This window comes from Adiantum capillus-veneris, chromosome 25 (genome assembly GCF_014529385.1).
Source record: "Adiantum capillus-veneris isolate H3 chromosome 25, ASM1452938v2, whole genome shotgun sequence".
NCBI lineage: Eukaryota > Viridiplantae > Streptophyta > Polypodiopsida > Polypodiales > Pteridaceae > Adiantum > Adiantum capillus-veneris.
This window is the reverse complement of record NC_140955.1, coordinates 122,969,559-122,988,745: the sequence shown is the minus strand read 5'-3', so window position 1 is coordinate 122,988,745 and position 19,187 is coordinate 122,969,559. Positions and strand designations below refer to the sequence as shown.

General features: G+C 44.6%; 1 protein-coding gene and 1 pseudogene across 1 annotated transcript in view; one reads left to right on the top strand and one right to left on the bottom strand.

Annotated features, from left to right (window-relative positions):
- LOC147425575 (uracil phosphoribosyltransferase-like) overlaps window positions 1–15,648 on the bottom strand; it is a 63,369-nt gene extending 47,721 nt beyond the window's left edge. The window contains exons 1-2 of the mRNA XM_086500761.1: window positions 15,419–15,648; window positions 15,214–15,333 (exon numbers count right to left, since the gene is read on the bottom strand). Of these exons, the coding sequence (XP_086356887.1) occupies window positions 15,214–15,333; window positions 15,419–15,559 (261 nt within the window). The 5' untranslated portion in view covers window positions 15,560–15,648. The remainder of the gene's footprint in view (window positions 1–15,213; window positions 15,334–15,418) is intronic.
- Window positions 15,649–17,486: 1,838 nt separating this feature from the next.
- LOC147425574 (uncharacterized) lies at window positions 17,487–18,385 on the top strand (annotated as a pseudogene).
- The last annotated feature ends 802 nt before the right edge of the window (window positions 18,386–19,187 follow it).

Below are 19,187 nucleotides of genomic sequence, written 5' to 3'. Positions count from 1 at the left end.
AAGTAGGTAGGGCAATTTTGCTAAGTTAATATATAAGCAAACCCAAGTTAGCACTTTCTGGCAGAAGAGGCAACAGGAGTTTCCCGCTCAACAGGCAACTTCTCAGCAGTACCCCCCCAGCACCCCCAGCGTTTTTGGACCTCCATCTTCGAGGGCATTTTCTAGCACTTAGCCTCGCCACCATCTCCCCACCCTTGGCGTTTCCTTCCTCAGCATTTACCATCGCCAACAAGTGGCCTTTTCTGGCGTTTTTCCCGCGACCCACAAGCCTCAGCCCTTAGCGTTTTGACTCAGCAAACTTCAGCCAATGCAGGGAATTACTAACGCTAGCAAGATCCTGCCCCTTCAGCGTTTTTTGTGTTTTTCTCAGCATGTATACCACAGCCTTGCAGCGTTTTCAGAAGGTGCAAACCAGCCCCTAAAACGCAGCCTGACAGATACAGTACCTCAGCGTTTTTACCATTAGCATGACCCCCGACCAATCCACCATTTTCAGCCCTTAAGACAGCAGTAAAACAGTCGATTTCAGCCCCGAAACAGTCCACGAAATTCAGCCAATAGAAGAACACAGATTTCAGCCTAAGTCGTCGTCGTCATCACCGTCGTCGTCATCGGCTTAGTCCAAGTTGCATCAGTCCATTGCATACGCATTGTACAAAGTAGACCACTCTCGCCGACGAGAGTGGGGCCTTCAGAGGAGGGTTTTACAAACTCTCGGGTGTCGTATCTCTTCTCTCTCCTTCTCTCAGTCTCATTCACTTGCACGCACAATATCCACTCACTTTGTTCGTGATCATAGCACTCTCCATAAAGACGGAAGGCTCTCTCCTTCCCTAAGAACTAAAAGAAACCTTGAGCAATAAAGATCACTAATCTTGAGAAAATACAACATTCATTCCGTTGCACCTTACACCATGGAGGACTATAACCAAAGGTTTCTCGACGTCTACCTTCCGATGTCCTTCTTTAAGTTCATTCCCTTGGAGGACCAGTGCGAGCGCTACTCACGTGCACATCTAACCCTATGTGTACGTGGACAAGCTACTTCATGACAAAGGTTCAATTCAGTTTAGTCAACCTAGCTTAGGAAGTGTTCTGGCACTTTTGTGAGTCTGTTCTCAAACCGTGCATGTCCAGGCACTTAGAGTAGATGCATATCCGATGGTTGCACACAACATGACCATCAGAACCCATCAAGAGCATTTTTACAGTGCATAGACCTATTTTCCCTATTTTAGCCATTTTTCACTTATTATTTTTAAGTGACTTTTGTTGGGAACTGGGTAGGGCAATTTAGCCATGCAAGTATATAAGAAACCCTACCGCTAGCACTTTTGGGCAGAAGAGGCAGTAGAGACCAGACATCAAAAAGGCACCTTCTCAGCAAGACAACCCCCCCCCCCCCCCCCCCCCGGCATGTCAACCTAGCGTTTTCAGCCATCAACAAGAATCAGTCAGCGTTTTACAACAATTGCAAATCAGCCAGCGTTTTGCAACTTGCACATCTACCTGGCGTTAGGTAGCAGACCACAGCAGGACACCTAGCGTTTTTGGATCAGTTCATCTCAACGTTTTTGCATTGCAGATCAGCCCCGACGACAGCAAGACACAGCAAATCACTAGCGTTTTTGCAGTAGGACCCAGATCAACCCCTAGCGTTTTTGAATCAGCAAGCACCCTAGCGTTTTTACAGATTCGCCGCGAAAGAACCACAAGTAGCATCAACGTTTTTAGTTTTCAGCATCAAGACCCCGCAATAGAAGTCCCAAACCTCGCAGATCTCACCCAGCAGCAAATCCTCGCCGCACGATCAGATCAACGAGCGTTTGAGTTTCAGCCCGGAAAACGCACATTTCAACATCTGCGCTTTCAACGCGTCGTCGTTGCATCGTCGTCGTTGCCGTCGTCACCAACATAGAGTCAGAATTCAGTAGATAACGATTTGCAGTTTTCAGCCATTAGCATTTTCAGATTTCAGCCTGTCTCATCGTCGTCCTCATCGTCGTCGACATCGTCGGCAAGTCCAAGCATTGTAGAGATTTGTGCAATCAATAGTAGACCGCTCTCGCTATAGAGAGTGGGGCCTTCGGAGGAGGGTTTGACAACATTCTGGTGTCATATTCTTCTCTCTCTATCTCTCAATCTCAACACCTTCATTCACAGTGTTTGCCACTTTGTTTGTGATCATTTGCACTCTCTCACTAAAGGAACGGAAGGCTCTCCCTTCCGTAAGTAAAAGGAACCCTTGAGCACAGTTCGGAGCGCTCATTCTGAGCAAAGTTCAACATTCACATCCATTGCACCTTGCATTGGTATCAGAGCTTTGGCAATGTTGTGGTCGCACGTAACCCAAGTCCTCTTGGGCGTGTCGGTTCCTGATCGTGTTTTTGAAGAGTGACAAGAAACCCAAGAAATAAGGGCTTGTCCAATCTCCCCTTGTTTCTCTTTTCACTCATTGAGAGCGGACCGTGCACTTAGGGGCCAGCCAATCGATGTGAGGTGGGAAAAAGCAACCTTGGTGTGAGCGCAAGGCCGCAAAGGGGTGCGCCCGCGGAAAAGAGAAGAGCTCGGGTAAAGAGAAGATCCTTCTCTAACACAGATTGCAAGCTAAAGAAGACCCTCAAGAACCTCAAGAACTCAAGACCCTCAAGAACCTCAAGACTCCAGAACCTCAAGAACCTCAAGACTCAAGAACCCAAGAATCCAAGACCCGCACGAACCCAAGTTCCTCGTGAACTTAAGAACCCAAGACTTCAGTGTATGGTCATCACCCAAAGCGGAATGGATACTTTGCATGAAGGTGATGAGCATGAGGGTGGTAAAGAAGAAGTTTCCCCACCAGGAGGTTTTTTCGACTCTCCTCCTTCCCCATCTACGCTACCACGGTTTGCACCAAATCCTATGGAGGCTTTCATCAAGTCCATGATGGACATGATGTTACAACAAGAAGCGAATCGCGTTGCCTTGGAGCGCGAGCACGAAGCATGCGAAGAAAGAAAGGCAGCTATTGAGCGTGAGCGTGAGCAAGCGTGCTTGGCGGCCGAAGAAAGAAAGGAGGCGGTCGAAGAAAGACGAGCAGCCTTGGAGGCCGAGCATGAGGCGTACAGAGACCTACACATGCAAAAGTTGGTCCGACAAGTTCTCACCTCGAAACCCCAGCCGGCCATAGATGTTGGTAGTTCATCAAGTAACGCAAGCCGAGATTCGAACTCCAACAACCCCGTCACAGAGAAGAATCAAGATCACGTTCAGTAAGTATGATGGTAAGATGGATGCTACGATTATTCATTCTTGGTTGCATCAATTTAATGCTATTTTGCAACAACTAAGAAGACAGAAAATAGCAAGGTTTTGACGACAGCTATGTACCTTGCCGGTGATGCCATTAATTGGTACCACGCATGGCAAGCACAGTTGACCGCGCACCTAGAGGAAGCCAAGGAAGGCAGGCCCCTTTCCTTCAATTGTGCCGACTTCCAAGACAAGCTCACGGCGCGGTTTATGCCACCACAGTACCTAGCACGGTTGAAAGACAATTGGCGCAGTCTCAAGCAAAATGGTATGCCAGTTATGTTTTTCTCTGATCGTGTTTTGCAACTCGACACCCAATTACGCAAATCGGATGATGAGCGCAAGGAGGCTTTCATTTTCGGGTTGGACGACTATATCAGCTTTGATGTCGAAGTCCTCGACCCAATCGATCTCAACAAGGCAGTAGCGATTGCTTTCACACAAGACATGAAGCACAACAAGGGAAAGCCGAAGGAAAACAAGACTTCTCCAAGTCCCACTCAAACTCCTCAAAACGGTAAGAACGGTAAGAATGGTAAGAACGGTTCTCTTAGAAAAGAACTCTCCAAATGAACCTAAGGGCAAAGCTAACACAATTGCTAAACCTAAGCTCACTCCAGATGAAAAGGCAGAACAAGGAATTTTAGGAGAATACATCACGTCCGAAGAACAAAGCATTTATTTTAAGGAAGGTCGTTGTTTTCATTGTCACATCAAGGGTCACATAAAAAGAACATGTCCTAAGCTTCACTCTAATGAATCTAAAGAACCCAAAGAACCCACTTCCTCTATCAATGCAATAAATGAGAACACGAGTGTGACCCAAGTTTCTCATGATCCTCCCATTGATGAGTCACTCATTAAGTGTTATGGTCATGTGAAGGGTCAGCCTTTTGTCATATTGTTTAACCCAGGCAATTTGCATGATTTGATTAGTGACTCTCTTGTCGAAAGAGCTAGATTGGAGGTTAGCAAGACATCTCCTTTCGAGGCGTCAGGCTTCTCTCCCGGTATGGACTCTCTTATCACGCACGAGTGCCTTCATGTTTTGTTCACTGTTCAACAAGCGTCCTTCCGAAGAAAATTTGTAGTCTCTCCCCTTTCAGGATGTGATATGCTTTTGGGCATTCGATGGTTTCGTGAGCATAACCCTCTCATTGATTGGGCGGAAAATTGTCACGTGACACATCCCAACCCTGTGTCCGTGGACAAGCTACACCACAGCATGATTCAATCAGTTCAGTCAAGTTTAGATTAGCAGTGATCTGGTACTTTTGTGAGTCTATTCGTAGACCGTGCATGCCCAATCACTTAGCATAGATGCATATCCTCCGGTTGCACACAGCATGATCATCGGAATTCCCATCAGAATCCATTAGCATCAGTTAGGAGAATTTTCCAATGCATTTAGCCTATTTTCCTATTTATTGGGATTTTCACTTATTATTTTTAAGTGACTTTCCAACAAAAGTAGGTAGGGCAATTTTGCTAAGTTAATATATAAGCAAACCCAAGTTAGCACTTTCTGGCAGAAGAGGCAGCAGGAGCTTCCCGCTCAACAGACAACTTCTCAGCAGAACCCCCCCAACACTCCCAGCGTTTTTGGACTTCCATCTTCGCGGGCATCTTCAAGCATTAGCATCGCCATCCTCCCACTTCCTTTGGCGTTTCCCCCCTACAGCAAGCCATCGCCATGAGGCCTTTTTGTCTTGCGTTTGTACACCCTTCAAGCAGCCCCTCAAGCCAGCGTTTTGGGATTGCAACCATCAGCAGCCCATAGCGTTTTTGCCTCAGCTTTTCAGCCTTGAAACCACAGCACCATCAGCGTTTTTGTAGCGTTTTTGGCTAGCATCAGATCTGCAAAGGCCCAGCGTTTTGGCAAGGGAAGGGCAGCCCCAGCGTTAATGATTTCCAGCCCAAACCGCATCAGATCCTCAGTGTTTCCAGCCCTAGGGTACAGTAGCAGATTCATCTCCATTGATTGCAGCAGTTCCCCCATTTTCAGCCCAAGAAAACGCAGCCAAAACAGTCATTTTCGGCCACTGAAACAGTCCCGAAAATCAGCAATTAGAAGACCTCAGATTTCAGCCACCAAGTCGTCGTCGTCATCACCGTCGTCGTCATCGGCATAGTCCCATTGCATCAGTCCATTGCATACGCATTGTACACCTTTCTGCAATCAAAGTAGACTACTCTCGCCGACGAGAGTGGGGCCTTCGGAGGAGGGTTTTACAACCTCTCGGGTGTCGTATCTCTTTTCTCTCCTTCTCTCAGTCTCATTCACTTGCACGCACAATATCCACTCACTTTGTTCGTGATCATAGCACTCTCCATAAGGACGGAAGGCTCTCTCCTTCCCTAAGAACTAAAAGGAAAATACGTTCACTTTCAATGCTAAAAGTCACTCTCTCATTGTCATTCATGGGGAGCAAGTTGTTCATTCTTCATCTCTCATTTCTAATGTGCAGGCGAAGATTCAAAAGAATCAAAAGAAGGAGACTCTCTCAGTCTTTTCTTCTCCAAAGCACGACACACGTGATTTGCATGATAATGATAAGCAAGATGATAAGCATGATGAATTGCATGATCAAGATGTGATTATTCACAAGCATGATGACTTGCTCGATAATGATGTGATTGTTCACAAGGATGATGGTTTAGTTGATGCTTTTTCTAGTGAAGCTAACCTCATTGCAAATTCGATCAATCACGAAAAACCGATCTTGGCTCTCGAGTCAAGGTCCAAAGAACCCCCTCAGGAAGATTCCATCAATCACGAAGAACCGATCTTGGCTCTCGAGTCGAGGTCCCAAGAACCCCCACAGGAAGTATTGTGTATACGCATGATTAGTCAGCACGCATTGTTCGAGTGTTTCATTCGTGATGCTTTCTTGTATTTTAGTCACCGTACTTATGGGATCCCTTTTCATAGGTATGACATATTGTACGATGAGCACGATTCACTCATGAATGAGGACGGATGTATGCGGGTTACTCGTGAAAAGATGAAATGTTTGCACCCAAGGAATTCACATTCCATGTCTCTTCCTTGGCATGACACAGTATCCGAAAGAGCACAAGAAGGATTGAGCATCAAGCATCGGCATTTCCATTGTAGTTTGCCACAGTTGATTGATTTAGATCAGAAAGATAAGTTTCGACCCCATTGTTTGCGTGTGTTTGATGAACGGTTTGGCACTCCGTCTGTCACCAGGAGGTGTATTTTTCCTGTTGCCTTTCGTAAATAAGTATTAGATATTTTTATTTATTTGTATTTCTACTTGTTTTCCTCGGAACCCTTGAAAAGGTGCAAGTGGACATTGCATGGCCAGTGTGAAACGGTTGTGGCCGAATAGGTTTCTCATATCGGGAGTCTGAGTTGGTCAGCCTGGGACTGGTCGGGCCAATTAGTAGTGAATTTTGATGAGTATGGAAGCCTGTGTGCGCCAAATGAAGTCTGGGCCACTCGGAAAGTCACTTATAACTTTATAAGTCAGTGGGAACTAGGGAATTAACTCAAAGGGGCAAACTGGACACTTGGCAGGAGGAGAGCAGCCTGCAGGACACCTCAGCAAGAGGAGGCGCCCAAGAGAGAGAGGGGGCTGATTTTTCACTGATAAGTGACCCACAGTGTGTGTGTGAGTAGTGGGTGCAGGTCTACAGCTTTAATGGAAAGCTTGCCTTCTCCTCTCTCACGTATTGCGATGATTCTCTCTCGTGCATCTCTCTCTCCCCTTTGGCACATATGGTAATGCCCCACTAGTTGGGCTACTCAGATGAACATGTGCAGTTCTGGGGGTTTATGCGCGTTTGCCAAGGCAAGAGCCTTCTGAACAGGAACCAGATTAGCTAATTGCTAATCCCCCACAGATACGCACAGTTCCATCGCGAAAGATTGCGAGTTTGGAGAGTTTTCTCGCGTGAAAACTCGTCCAATTCACAGGGGAACTGTCCCATTGTGTGCGGGAGCCCTTGGGACACGCGTAGGCATGTTTGCTCCGCTAAAAACGATCCGAAACAGGGAATTACAACCTGCTGTGTTTTTCTGCAGGTTTAGGGTTTCGCACCTAAACTGCAAGGGAACACCGGGGGAGCCTCGTGAGAGCCTTGGGATGCGTGTACAGGCTTTTGGGCACCCGACAGTGAAAAACAGAGAATTACAGCCCGTTGAATTTCTGTGACAACTCACCAGAAAGCTTCCAGATAGCGAGGGAATTCGTCCTAGACAGATGCTTTTGACCTACAGGGGTTTTTGCGCCGTTATGCTGCCGAAATCAGGTTGAAAACCTGCGTTTTCAGCCCTCGCCAGGTTTGGACAGCTTTGTGAAAGCTTGTACTAAGTGGTCGGATCGTCTACCTTAATTTGAATAAAGAAATACCGAAAGGGGCGCCAGTCTTTGGGGCCTACAGGGTGTCGGTCTCGTGTGCGCAGTGACATTCTAGTCGCTGGAAACAACTGTGTTCTCTTCCCTTCTCAGTGCTCTGTGTAAAGTTAACAAGTAATTGAAATAGTACCGCCCTCTACGTTGTATAGGCCGGTTATATGGTTCCATCGACGGGATAGTCACTTTTTCTTCAAAAAGTGTAGCGTGAATTGTTGTGGGTGAAAGCAACATAGAGCTTGTTGTTATGGCAAAGAAGAGAGACTAAGTACCTGAAGAGGGATCTTCCTCACATGGCACAGAGAAAATTCCTTCAACTCTTCAAGAAGAGGACAGGTTGTTTAGAACTCAACTGCATAGCTGCATGGACATGTTTCAGCAGTTGGCTAGCAATCCAAGGATGCAGGAGTTCTTACAGGCTCCGACAAAGGGTTTTCAGCCTCCTACACAGGGCATGACTGAGCCGTTGCAAGAAAAGGAGATTTCCAATGCGCAGAGGACTCATGATGCTCGAGGGAAAGCCCATGTGGTTGAGCAACTAGCGGTGTCCAATGATCCAAAGCAACTTGCTTTAGCTGGACAGGAACCGTTTGTGAATGGTCAAGGGAGTAATGAACAGGCTATGCGTCAGACCCTTCCATTACCTAATACTTATCCTGGTTATTTCGGAGGTGGTTCAGTGTTCCAAGCTATGGCTAGACCTTCCACAGGTTATATGCCAGGGAATGTGTTCGGGACAATGCAAACAGGCATGGGTAACCCTATGTACGCGAACATGGGTGTCCAACCACGTTTTCAGGGTGCCTATGGCCAGTTTCGAGTGCCTGGAACACAACTTGGTATGGCTGGTTTTTCGCAGCCAAACATACAAAATGCAGATATGACAGGTACAACAGTTGATGCGAGTGCTGGAATGAACAATCATGGAGCACCACTGTTACAGGCACCTGTTTATGATAATGTGGCTCCTTTGAGTCAGCTTAAGGATTACAAGGAAGGTGGGCAGGAAGTGAAGTTTGAAACTTTCAGAGGAACTAAGGACCAATTGAAGGCTTTGACCTTCATACAACAGTTCGATGCAGCTTATGTTGCAGGAAACTTCACGAAATCTTCAAAGATACGCAAGGCTCCCACTTTCTTGAAAGGGAATGCGCTTCATGGTGGACCGCATTGTTGAACCAGGGTCAAGCCCCAACAACGTGGGTCCAATTCAAACAGCTTTTTGCACCTGCATAGCTGACAAACACTTTTGAAGTGGATGTGATGACAGAATGGCACGAGTTGAATGCTAAATAGTGTGAGAATCTGGAAGAGTACAATAAACAGTTTTGGGCCGCACTGTTACCAGTTACCTCTTACAGGTTTGTGCCATTGTCAGAACAGATTGAGAAGTACCGTTGCGGATTGCCCAAGAAAATCAGGGACTACTGCACAAAGACTACTGTCATGAATATGTTTCAGTTGATTGAGAATGCAAGAGTGGCCAGCAATCTGTCGAAGGGAGATTTCGATGGATTTAATAGCCACAAGAAAGGGTCCCAGGGCAAACAGATTTCAGCCAAGGGCAATGTTGCAGCAAAGCCTTCTGAGCCTCCCACAAAGAAGCCCTCCACTGAAGAAGGTGATACGTCCAAGAAGCAGTCTAAGTCTTCTTCGGGACGAGGACAAGGACAAGGACAAAAAAGGCATTTTTCTGGCAAAACTTTTGAAGAAAGGAAAGCTCTTAGGGAGGCCAAGAAATGCTACATTTGTGTACAGGAAGGACATTTTGCAAATGAATGCCCACAGAAGAAGTCACAGGATAAGGATGACAAGTCAGACCATGAAGGGAAGAAGCCAAAGCCGAGTGCAGGACTTGTTCCAGATTTGGCTGGAGACCAGCCAAACACAGATGCCACAGAGCTGTGTAGAGCTTGGGGCAAAGTTAGAGACCAGACAATGCTAGTTTTCTTTGATCCACGAGCCCGTGCAAATTTCATATCACCAGAATAGGCATCAAAGTTGGGCATTCGTGCAGAGGAGATGGGTATGACAGGGGAAGCAAGTTTGGCATGTAAGGTGCAGCGGAATGAATGTTGTATTTTCTCAAGATTAGTGATCTTTATTGCTCAAGGTTCCTTTTAGTTCTTAGAGTTTTCCGTCTTGTAGAGTACTGTGGTCACGAACAAAGTGAGTGGATATTGTGCGTGCAAGTGAATGAGACTGAGAGAAGGAGAGAGAAGAGATACGACACCCGAGAGGTTGTAAAACCCTCCTCCGAAGGCCCCACTCTCGTCGGCGAGAGTGGTCTACTTTGATTGCACAAAGGTGTACAATGCGTATGCAATGGACTGATGCAATGGAACTATGCCGAGGACGACGATGGTGGAGATGACGACGACTTAGGCTGAAAATGAATGGTTCTTGTCGGGGTTCATGCTGAGGTCAAAAACGCTGATGCTAAGTCTCCTTATTGCTGCGTTTTGCTGCTCTTACTGAAGGCTGAAAAACGCTGTTTGTGGCAGTGCTTTCCATGCTGAGAAAACGCTGAAATGGCAGCAGATCCTAGCGTTAGTAATTGCTGAAAAAACGCTGAGATTGCAGAGTTTAAAAACGCTGCATGGCTGATGTATCTGAGTCCAAAAACGCTGTGGCTGAAGTGACTGTAGGAGGGGAAAAACGCCAAGAACTGATGGTTGATGGTGATGCTTTGCTGTGGGAGGAAACGCCAAGGATGGGGTGATGATGGCGATGGTATCTGCTGGGGGTGGCTCACCAAGGGGGTGACTTGGGGAGGCCTTGCTGAGAGAGGGAGGGAGCACCTGCTGCTTGGGGAAGCCTATTGTGATCTTTGCTCATCTGCCAATTTGTGCTAACTTGGGTTTGCTTATATATTAACTTACCCAATTTGCCCTACTAACTACCCAACAAAAGCCACTTAATAAATAAGTGAAAAATGTCAAAAATAGGGAAAATGGGATAAAGTCACTTGAAAAATCCCCAAACTGACTCTGATGGAATCTGATGGAAATGCTTATGCTTACGTGGTGTGCAACCGGAGGATATGCATCTACACTCAGTGACTGGGCATGCACGCTCTACGAATAAACTCACAAAGTGCCAGATCACTGCTAATCTAAACTGACTGGACTGACTGAACCATGCTATGGTGTAGCTTGTCCACAGACACATAGGGTTGGATGTATCACGTGACATGGCATGCCCAGGTCATTCAGAGCCTGTTACTCCCATTTTGGGAAAGCTTCGTCTGCACATTCAGAGCTATGTGGATACGGAAGAATTTCATATTATGCCACTTGAGGGCTGTGATGTGTTACAGGGTATCCCATGGTGTTACAGGTTGCATGCTATGATGGATACTTACAACAAAAAGATTACCCTTGTACATAGAAGAAAGACTCGTGTCCTTGATGTAAAGCTTAAAGGCGAGTCTGTTCCAGTTGTTTCTGCTTCTGCTATTTCATCTGTAATAAAGAATCATCTTTCTGCATACTTGATCTTGCAAAAGAAGTACCTGAAGTTGTATCTAATTTGTCTACCTTAGATAAAGACAGGTCAACTTTTTTGAGTGGTTTCAGTGATTGTTTTTCAGACTCTTTGCCAGGGGAGTTACCTCTTGAGAGAAGTGAGGATCATACTATAGATCTTGTGCTAGGTTCTACTCCACCGAATAGACCACCATACAGGGTTAGTGCAACCCAGCAGAAAGAGATTATGAGTCAGGTCAACGAGCTTTTAGAGAAGGGGCTGATTCAGCCCAGTTCATCCTCTTTTTGTTCGCCTGTACTCTTAGTGCAAAAGAAGGATGGTTCATGGCGCATGTGCATTGACTATCGCGCCTTGAATAAGAATACCATCAAGAACAGGTTCCCCATACCGAGGATAGATGACATTCTTGATCGGCTTGAGGGAGCGTCATTGTTTACAAGGATAGACCTAAAGTGTGATTACCATCAGATACGCATTAGGCCAAAATATGTCCATAAGACTGCGTTCAGGACAACATTTGGTCTTTATGAGTTTCTTGTCATGCCATTTGGTCTCACAAATGCTCCTGCCACGTTTAATAGAATGATGGACAGAATTTTTAGACCACATAGAAACTTCGTGGGTACCTTCTTTGATGACATGATTGTCTACTCAAAGTCCGAAGAGGAGCATAGGGATCACTTGACCGCAGTTTTCAATGAGTTCCGTAAGAACAGGCTACTCGTTAATGCTAAAAAAAGTGAATTCTTTCTGAAAGAGATTCACTTCCTTGGGCACATTGTTTCAAAGGATGGGGTACGCATGGATCCCGCCAAAGTGGAAGCATTAGGTCATGGCCAGACTTGAAGTCCGTACATGACATTCGAAGCTTTCTAGGCTTATGTTCCTACTACAGGAGGTTCATCCGAAATTTTGCCGAGATTGCTTCTCCACTCCATGCACCGCAAGGAAAAGGAGTTACTTTCAAGTGGACAGGCAAGGAAATTTTAGCTTTCAAACACTTAAAAGAGAAGCTGACTTCAGATCCGGTAATCATTTTACCAGATCTTTGGAAACCTTGTGTGGTTCAGTGTGATGCGTGTGGCCATAGTCTTGGTGCAGTTCTAATGCAGAATGGCCGAGTAGTCGCATATGAGAGCAGAATTCTTTTGAAGACTGAAAGAAACTTGCAAGTCTATGAGAAAGAATTGTTGACAGTAATTCATGCTCTCACTAGTTGGAAACACTATCTGCGAGGGGCTGATTTTGTTGTCCAAACGGATCATCAAACCTTGCGATATTCTCACACGGACGAAGTTGTCTAAGAAGCACATGCGATGGGCAAACATCTTGTCAATGTTCCATTTTCAGATTGTGCATGTGCAAGGGAAAAAGAACGTGGTGACTGATGTGTTGTCACGAAAGCCCCAAATTTCAGCAGTCAATTCCATACCATTGTGAACTAGACGAAATGAAGACACAATATGCTGAAGATTCAGATTTTGCAAGGATTTATGACCACCTTGTTGATGGGCAACATCATGAGCACTATATGCTTGAGAATGACTTTCTCATGATGCATGGAAAGTTATGCGTTACTAAACAGTTACGGCCAAAGATTTTGATGGAAAATCACGCTCCACCTTATGTTGGACATCGTGGAATTGATGCGACAGTGAAAGGGGTTGAGGCATTCTTCTATTGGCCAGCTTTGCGTCAAGATGTTGACACATTTGTAAGATCATGATTAGTTTGCCAAAAAGTCAAATTTGACAGGCAAAAGCAACCGGGATTGTTGCAGCCATTGCCGATCCCTAATAGGCCATGGGAAAGCATAGCAATGGACTTTATCTTTGATCTTCCAAGGACGCAAACAAGCAATGATGGGATTTGGACTATCATTTGTAGGTTCAAGAAGCAGGCCCATTTCATTCCTGTGAGGAAGAAGATAAAGCCAGAACACATGGTCAAGATATTCCTGAGCAATATCTTTAAATACCACGGGATGCCTCAGTCAATTGTCAGTGACAAGGATCCACGTATGATGAGTCTTTTCTGGAAGGCATTGTTTGAGACCATGAGCACTACGCTAAAGTTTTCTTCTTCGTTTCATCCGCAAACTGATGGACAGTCAGCAGAGGCAAATTCTACTGTCCTGGATCTGCTCAAATGTTATGTGTCAGAGCACAAGGCAACTTGGGAACACCATCTCCCATTGGTTGAATATGCTTATAATAACACTGTGCATACGTCAACAGGTAAGGCACCATTTGAGATAGTGGAAGGAGGGAAGAAAGTCCCGCCCATTTTACAGACTAAGGACAAGATATTTGAGGCAGACTAGTATGTACAAGATGTGGATGAAACATACAGGAAGATAAAGATTGCTCTTGAGAAGACTCAGGCTAAGCAAAAGAAAGCTGCTGATCGTCACCATCGTGAACTTGTATTTTCACTTGGTGATTGGGTGCTTTTGCGCTTTGAAAAAGCCAGGTTAAGGAAAAGGAAAGGCAAGAAACGTTTGTTTCCTAAGCTCAGTATGCGATATTATGGTCCTTTTCAGATTTCACAAAAGATCAGCGATGTAGCTTACAGGTTGAAGCTACCAGAAGGCTGGAAAATACATAATGCTTTTCATGTCAGCCTTCTAAGACCCTTTGTTGGTGATGTGCCAGAGAATATGCTTGATGAGGAACAACCCGAAGTGGAAGAATTGGATGAAATCCTTGTTCCTGAACAAATATTGGCACATAAAGAAAGAAAGGTTAGAGGAAAGGTTGCAAGACGCTATTTGGTGAAGTTCAAGAACTATCGTTCAAGTGCTTTTACGACTAATGCTTTTGGGGCTCGGCTTTTGGGCATCCCTTGTCAATTTATAAGTGCCTAGAGGGCCACGTCCCGAGAGCATCTGGACGCAGAGTCTCGGAGAGAGTTGGACCCTTGGGAGTTGTACTTTACGAAGTGTTTTCTACCTCAGTAATCTCTCTTCCATAGCTGCCTTGTCTATGTATGTGGCATTGCAGGTTCTCTCTAGTGTCAAAGGATCTTTTAAGTTTTCCAAGCCGAGCCAGATTGGAGTCGAGGTGTGTACCGGATCGGAGGCTAGTCCGTGTCTTCATTGCATCTTCCTCTACCTATTCTAACATCATTCCCATCCACTTTCTGTTGCCACTTCTCAAGACATATGGACCAATTGTACATCAAAGTGGGTCTCTTGCCCAAACTAGATGTATTATGAAGAGTGCAGTAGTCCAATCTTGAGCACCAGAAGGTGGTTGCTTTAGCAAACTACCTCCATTCCATGTTAAGCAAGGCATTAGCATACTTGGCATCTGTCAAACTTGGTCTCTTTATTATCGACAATCTGGTACTGTGCTTCACTCCAATAACATGGATTGCTTTTTCATCATGGAGGAGATTGCAAAAACACATAAGCAAAATGAAAGTAGGCATTCACTACAAGATACATGTCCATGAAAAATCTCACCTCAAAGACCTTATATATCTCAATTGTTTAGCATACTCAACTGAGGCTGATTACACATCACCCGCCCAATTTTGGGCACGTAGACGTGTAAGTCAGCCACCACAAAACGATTAGTGCAAGAAAACTGATGTGCATTGTGGACATCAGCATAGGCAGCCGCTACTGCCTGCCCAAGCGTGGGCAGGGATGGAACCATTGCCAGCTCACACATCCCTTAGCGTAGAACCAATAGGCTAAGTGAGATTGCTGACAACAGGTTCAATTTTTAAACTGAAAAATCGTCTAGTGTGTGCATGCCCACCCATCCCCAAAAGCGATCGCTTGGCACACATTTGTGTATTCAGCCTGAGTCTACAGAAAGTTCTGCGGCAGGCAAAAGAGAGGAGAGCAGTCAATTGCCTATAATTGGTATCCATGATGAAACAACAAACGTGACTTATTGTTCCAAGGAACGATGTCAAATATGTTTGGTGCCATGAACTAGCAATCTCCATCTGACCTCGGTTAATATAAATCATAAACCCTTGTTGTACAGTCTAAAGACGTACAGAAGAATAAAGCTTTGAGTACAAAAGAAGAGCATACCAGCATTTGGTCATCGCTCAATCTTCGACTTTCCGTAGCAGCCGCAGCACGTATTACCCATCTGCGATTTCGGTGCTGGAAGGCTTCAGAAGCCAAATTAGGGAACCTCAAAGGTGTGGCCTTGTGGAGACATTAACCAAGAAAGAGAGTTCAGGCAAGAAAATGGGCAATGTAAGTACAAGAAAAAGGAACCATGGAAGCCAACCCTGGGTTGCTGATGCGGCTGTTGCTGTTGTTGTTGCTGCTGATAATGCTGCGGTTGAATGGGCGAACGAGGGGGGGATGACTGCATGCGAGTAGCCGGAGAGGACGACGTAGAAGACCCCAGCATGCCCAGAGCCGCCATCTCCTACGCACCCACCGCCCGTGCTCTTACTGCATTTCTTTATCGCTCGATCTCCAAGGGGAGCACAACACACTCTCCCTTTCTGCAAGTTCACTTTGCCAAAAGATACTTGAAGCTCGGGATTCAAAAGAAATCGTGGAGAATCTTGGGGGATTCTCTCTCTCTCTCTCTCTCAATTAGAGCACTCTCTCTGGATCTTCTAACTATTATAATGGAGAGAAGTCCTCACTCTCTCACTCTCTCTCTCTCTCTCTCATTTAGAGCACTCTCTCTGGATCTTCTAACTATTATAATGGAGAGAAGTCCTCACTATATTGCACGCCGAAACATAGAAGGAGGATGGGCGATCAAGGGCCCTTTTCAGCCCTCAATTTGAGTGGAAAGTTGGAGACTTTAGAAAGTGGAAAACAAGGATTTGGGGGCTTCAAAAAGTCAAAATCGTCGTGCACAAAGCAGAATTCAAAAAGAGAGGAGCGATGGAGGCTCTGCAGACTATGGGAAGGTGAGGCCAAGAGGGTGGAGAGAGGAGGAAATCGCAGGGCCTCTCTTGTCGCATGTGAGGAAGCAAGAATTGTGGGCGCATGAACTCCTGAACGACGGTTGAGAACTAGCCTGTTAGGGTTGGAGGAGGGGAAGCTATCCCACACAAATGTAGAGGAAAAATTGTCCACCTCATTAGGGTTGGAGGAGGAGGGCATATCGCTAATGGAGAGCGCCCAAAACGCAATCCGAATTTATCAATTTTCTTGAATTTACTTATGTGCGGGCAAGGCATTTGGTAGGATGACACAACACCAAGGAACACGATAGGTACAGCAAAACAGAGCCTCGCAAAAAGGACAGGAGAGGCTTCCTCTTCACATTCACAATGCAATGTCGACGCGGACAAAATGGAAATCGTGGTATGTTTAGGATACCTCTATCTCACAACATGTTTTTCTTAGTGTGCCTTTGTATTGAGCATGTGTTCGTATTTGGGGGGGGGGGGGAGAGAGAGAGAGAGAGAGAGAGAGAGAGCCAATCAATATTTTTTGCTATGTGTGTGTGTGTGGGGGGGAGAGAGAGAGAGAGAGAGAGAGAGAGAGAATGATCAAATCATTATTGTTTATTTTGTGTATATTAGGGGGGGGGGGGGGAGAGAGAGAGAGAGAGAGAGAGAGAGAGAGAGAGAGAGAGAGAGAAAGAGAGAATGATCAAATCATTATTGTTTATTTTGTGTATATTAGGGGGGAGGGGGAGAGAGAGAGAGAGAGAGAGAGAGAGAGAGAGAGAGAGAGAGAGAGAATGACCAAATCAATACTTTTTGTGTTGTGTGTGTGTATTGGAGAGAGAGAGAGAGAGAGAGAGAGAGAGAGAGAGAGAGAGAAAAGATGAGAATACATGTGTATGTTGTAGGCAAAACCACTTTTCATTGAGGAGTTTAGAGAAAGAGATGGGGCACTTGTTCGCTATTGTCAAGTACATGAAGCTTGTCCACGATATGGAATAGAGCATGGGAGAAACCCGTTGATCTTATCCATCATATCAAAGAGCAACATGGTCTCATCATCGACGTTCAACGTAGAGCCACTAGGAGACCAAAGGGTAGTCAAAAGTCTGAACTGGCTAATGGGTTACGGTCTCATAGGCAAGCCAGGACGCGCTTTCAAGCATTGAGACTCGGATAAAATTTCTCGAAAAAAACATTTGAAAGATCTTAATGCAAATGGTGAGAAAAGATGGTGCTTTAGCTCTTTTTTTGGAAAGATGGCATATGCATGATAGTTTGCCACTATGTGCAAGAGAAAATGGCAAAGTGGGAAGTGACATGCTAACTCGTGTTGCGAACCAACTATTGCAAAAGGATATGAGAGGATGGTAAGAAATGCTCTTATTCCTTGCTCAATGTCGATACATGTATTCTTTTCTTTATTATAAGATTTTTTCCATGTCTCTCTCTCTCTCTCTCTCTCTCTCTCTCTCTCTAAGAAAATATAGGGATAACAAATATGAGGAGGAAGAAGATTATGAGAAGGAACATGAAGAAGATGCTCTACACCTAGTGATAGTATGGAAAGTGAAGCTGAAGATACATCACACATGGATAATAAGGATCACCTCCAAACCATGTCTCTGGTAAATTGCTTATTGTGACTTAGTTTGTTAGCTTGTGCATACAGTGGTTTCATTTTTTATTCCTAAATAATTTGTTTGTTTTGTTTCCGATTTTTATGCAAAATGAGGCAGTTTTAACGTCTATGTCCTAAAAAAATTTTGTTAAAATCAAGATTCAAATACATATAGATATTTCTTCTCCAAAAGGGAGTTACTATGTGCATGACCTTCTCATGGGCTCAAACACACCACGTTATGCTTTTGTTCATGTTATGGTTTCTTTCCTTTTGGATTTTGGTTGTCACGAGAGACCTATTTTTAATGAATCATCTAAGGAAAGCCCCATCCAATTGTGATCATCAAGATATAGACTTGAGTTCACTCATGATTATAAACTTGCAAGTGATATCACAAGTAAAAAGACAAGTTCGTGTATGCTCAATTTCTTTGTCATGTAAGTATTGCTTGCTTGATTTCTTTTTTATTTGAATATTTTGTGAATATGTTGCATAATAAGCCCATGGTTGTGTAGGTGGATGGAGCACATTTTTGAAGACAACACTCTCAAACATGTTTGGTTTGTCGATAGCTTGTGGTTGTCTTTTGATCAAACTCTGCCTAGTGAGAGAGCAATACTACTTGGGAAGAGTTGACATTTCCAACCACATGTTCACTTTTTTTGGATTGTGGATGAGTATGGAGATATTAGTAATGCATGACTTTTTGTTATGAATTATTACAACTCATACATTGTACATGTGTCATTTTACAGATGCCATTGGACACTTGCCGTATTTTTTAGTTGTCATGTACAATTTGTCGCTCACTTACAAAAAAGTTAGAATTTCTGTGTTTTGAATCTCTTGCTTTGCAACAAATTGATCGTTATATGACCCTCTAAAGATATATATACATAGATATATATAGTTCTCCCTTATGTTAATACGTTGTTGGTTCGTCTCGAAATAAGATAGTGATGTTTTTGCGCTTCCAAAGTTTTGTAGTTTTTTTCTACTTACACATCACATGAAGACCACAAAATAGTCACAATGAGCAGCCTATAGCTGCCCATGATGGAGCTTAGTCAGAAAAGTCAAAAGCTATTTGCTTTTGACACAACCAAGCCAAGGGCTTGCTATTCTTACGGAAGTGTTTCCCCACATTTTCTATCAGAACCTTAAAATAGCAAATGTGCAATGACAAGCTATACATAGAGGTACATGATGTAATACGGCATATGGCTACATAGAAACGCGTATAGTTACACTTCTGCTCTAGAAGTTTGGAATTCTTCTTAGATTTGAGGGGTGAACTTGTCTCATGGTAAGCATTGAACCCAAGCCATAGTATATGAATGCATTTTTACTAAGGTCAAAGACCTTTAAGCTACTAGAATTGTCATGCACCTGCTCTTTTATATACATGCCACTGGTTCTCCCTCAAGCATTGTGAAGTGGTTTTCTTGTATCCATCATTTCTCCTGCACTGCCTTCTATTACATGCCTCTTCACCCATCCAACTAAATCCACTCCCT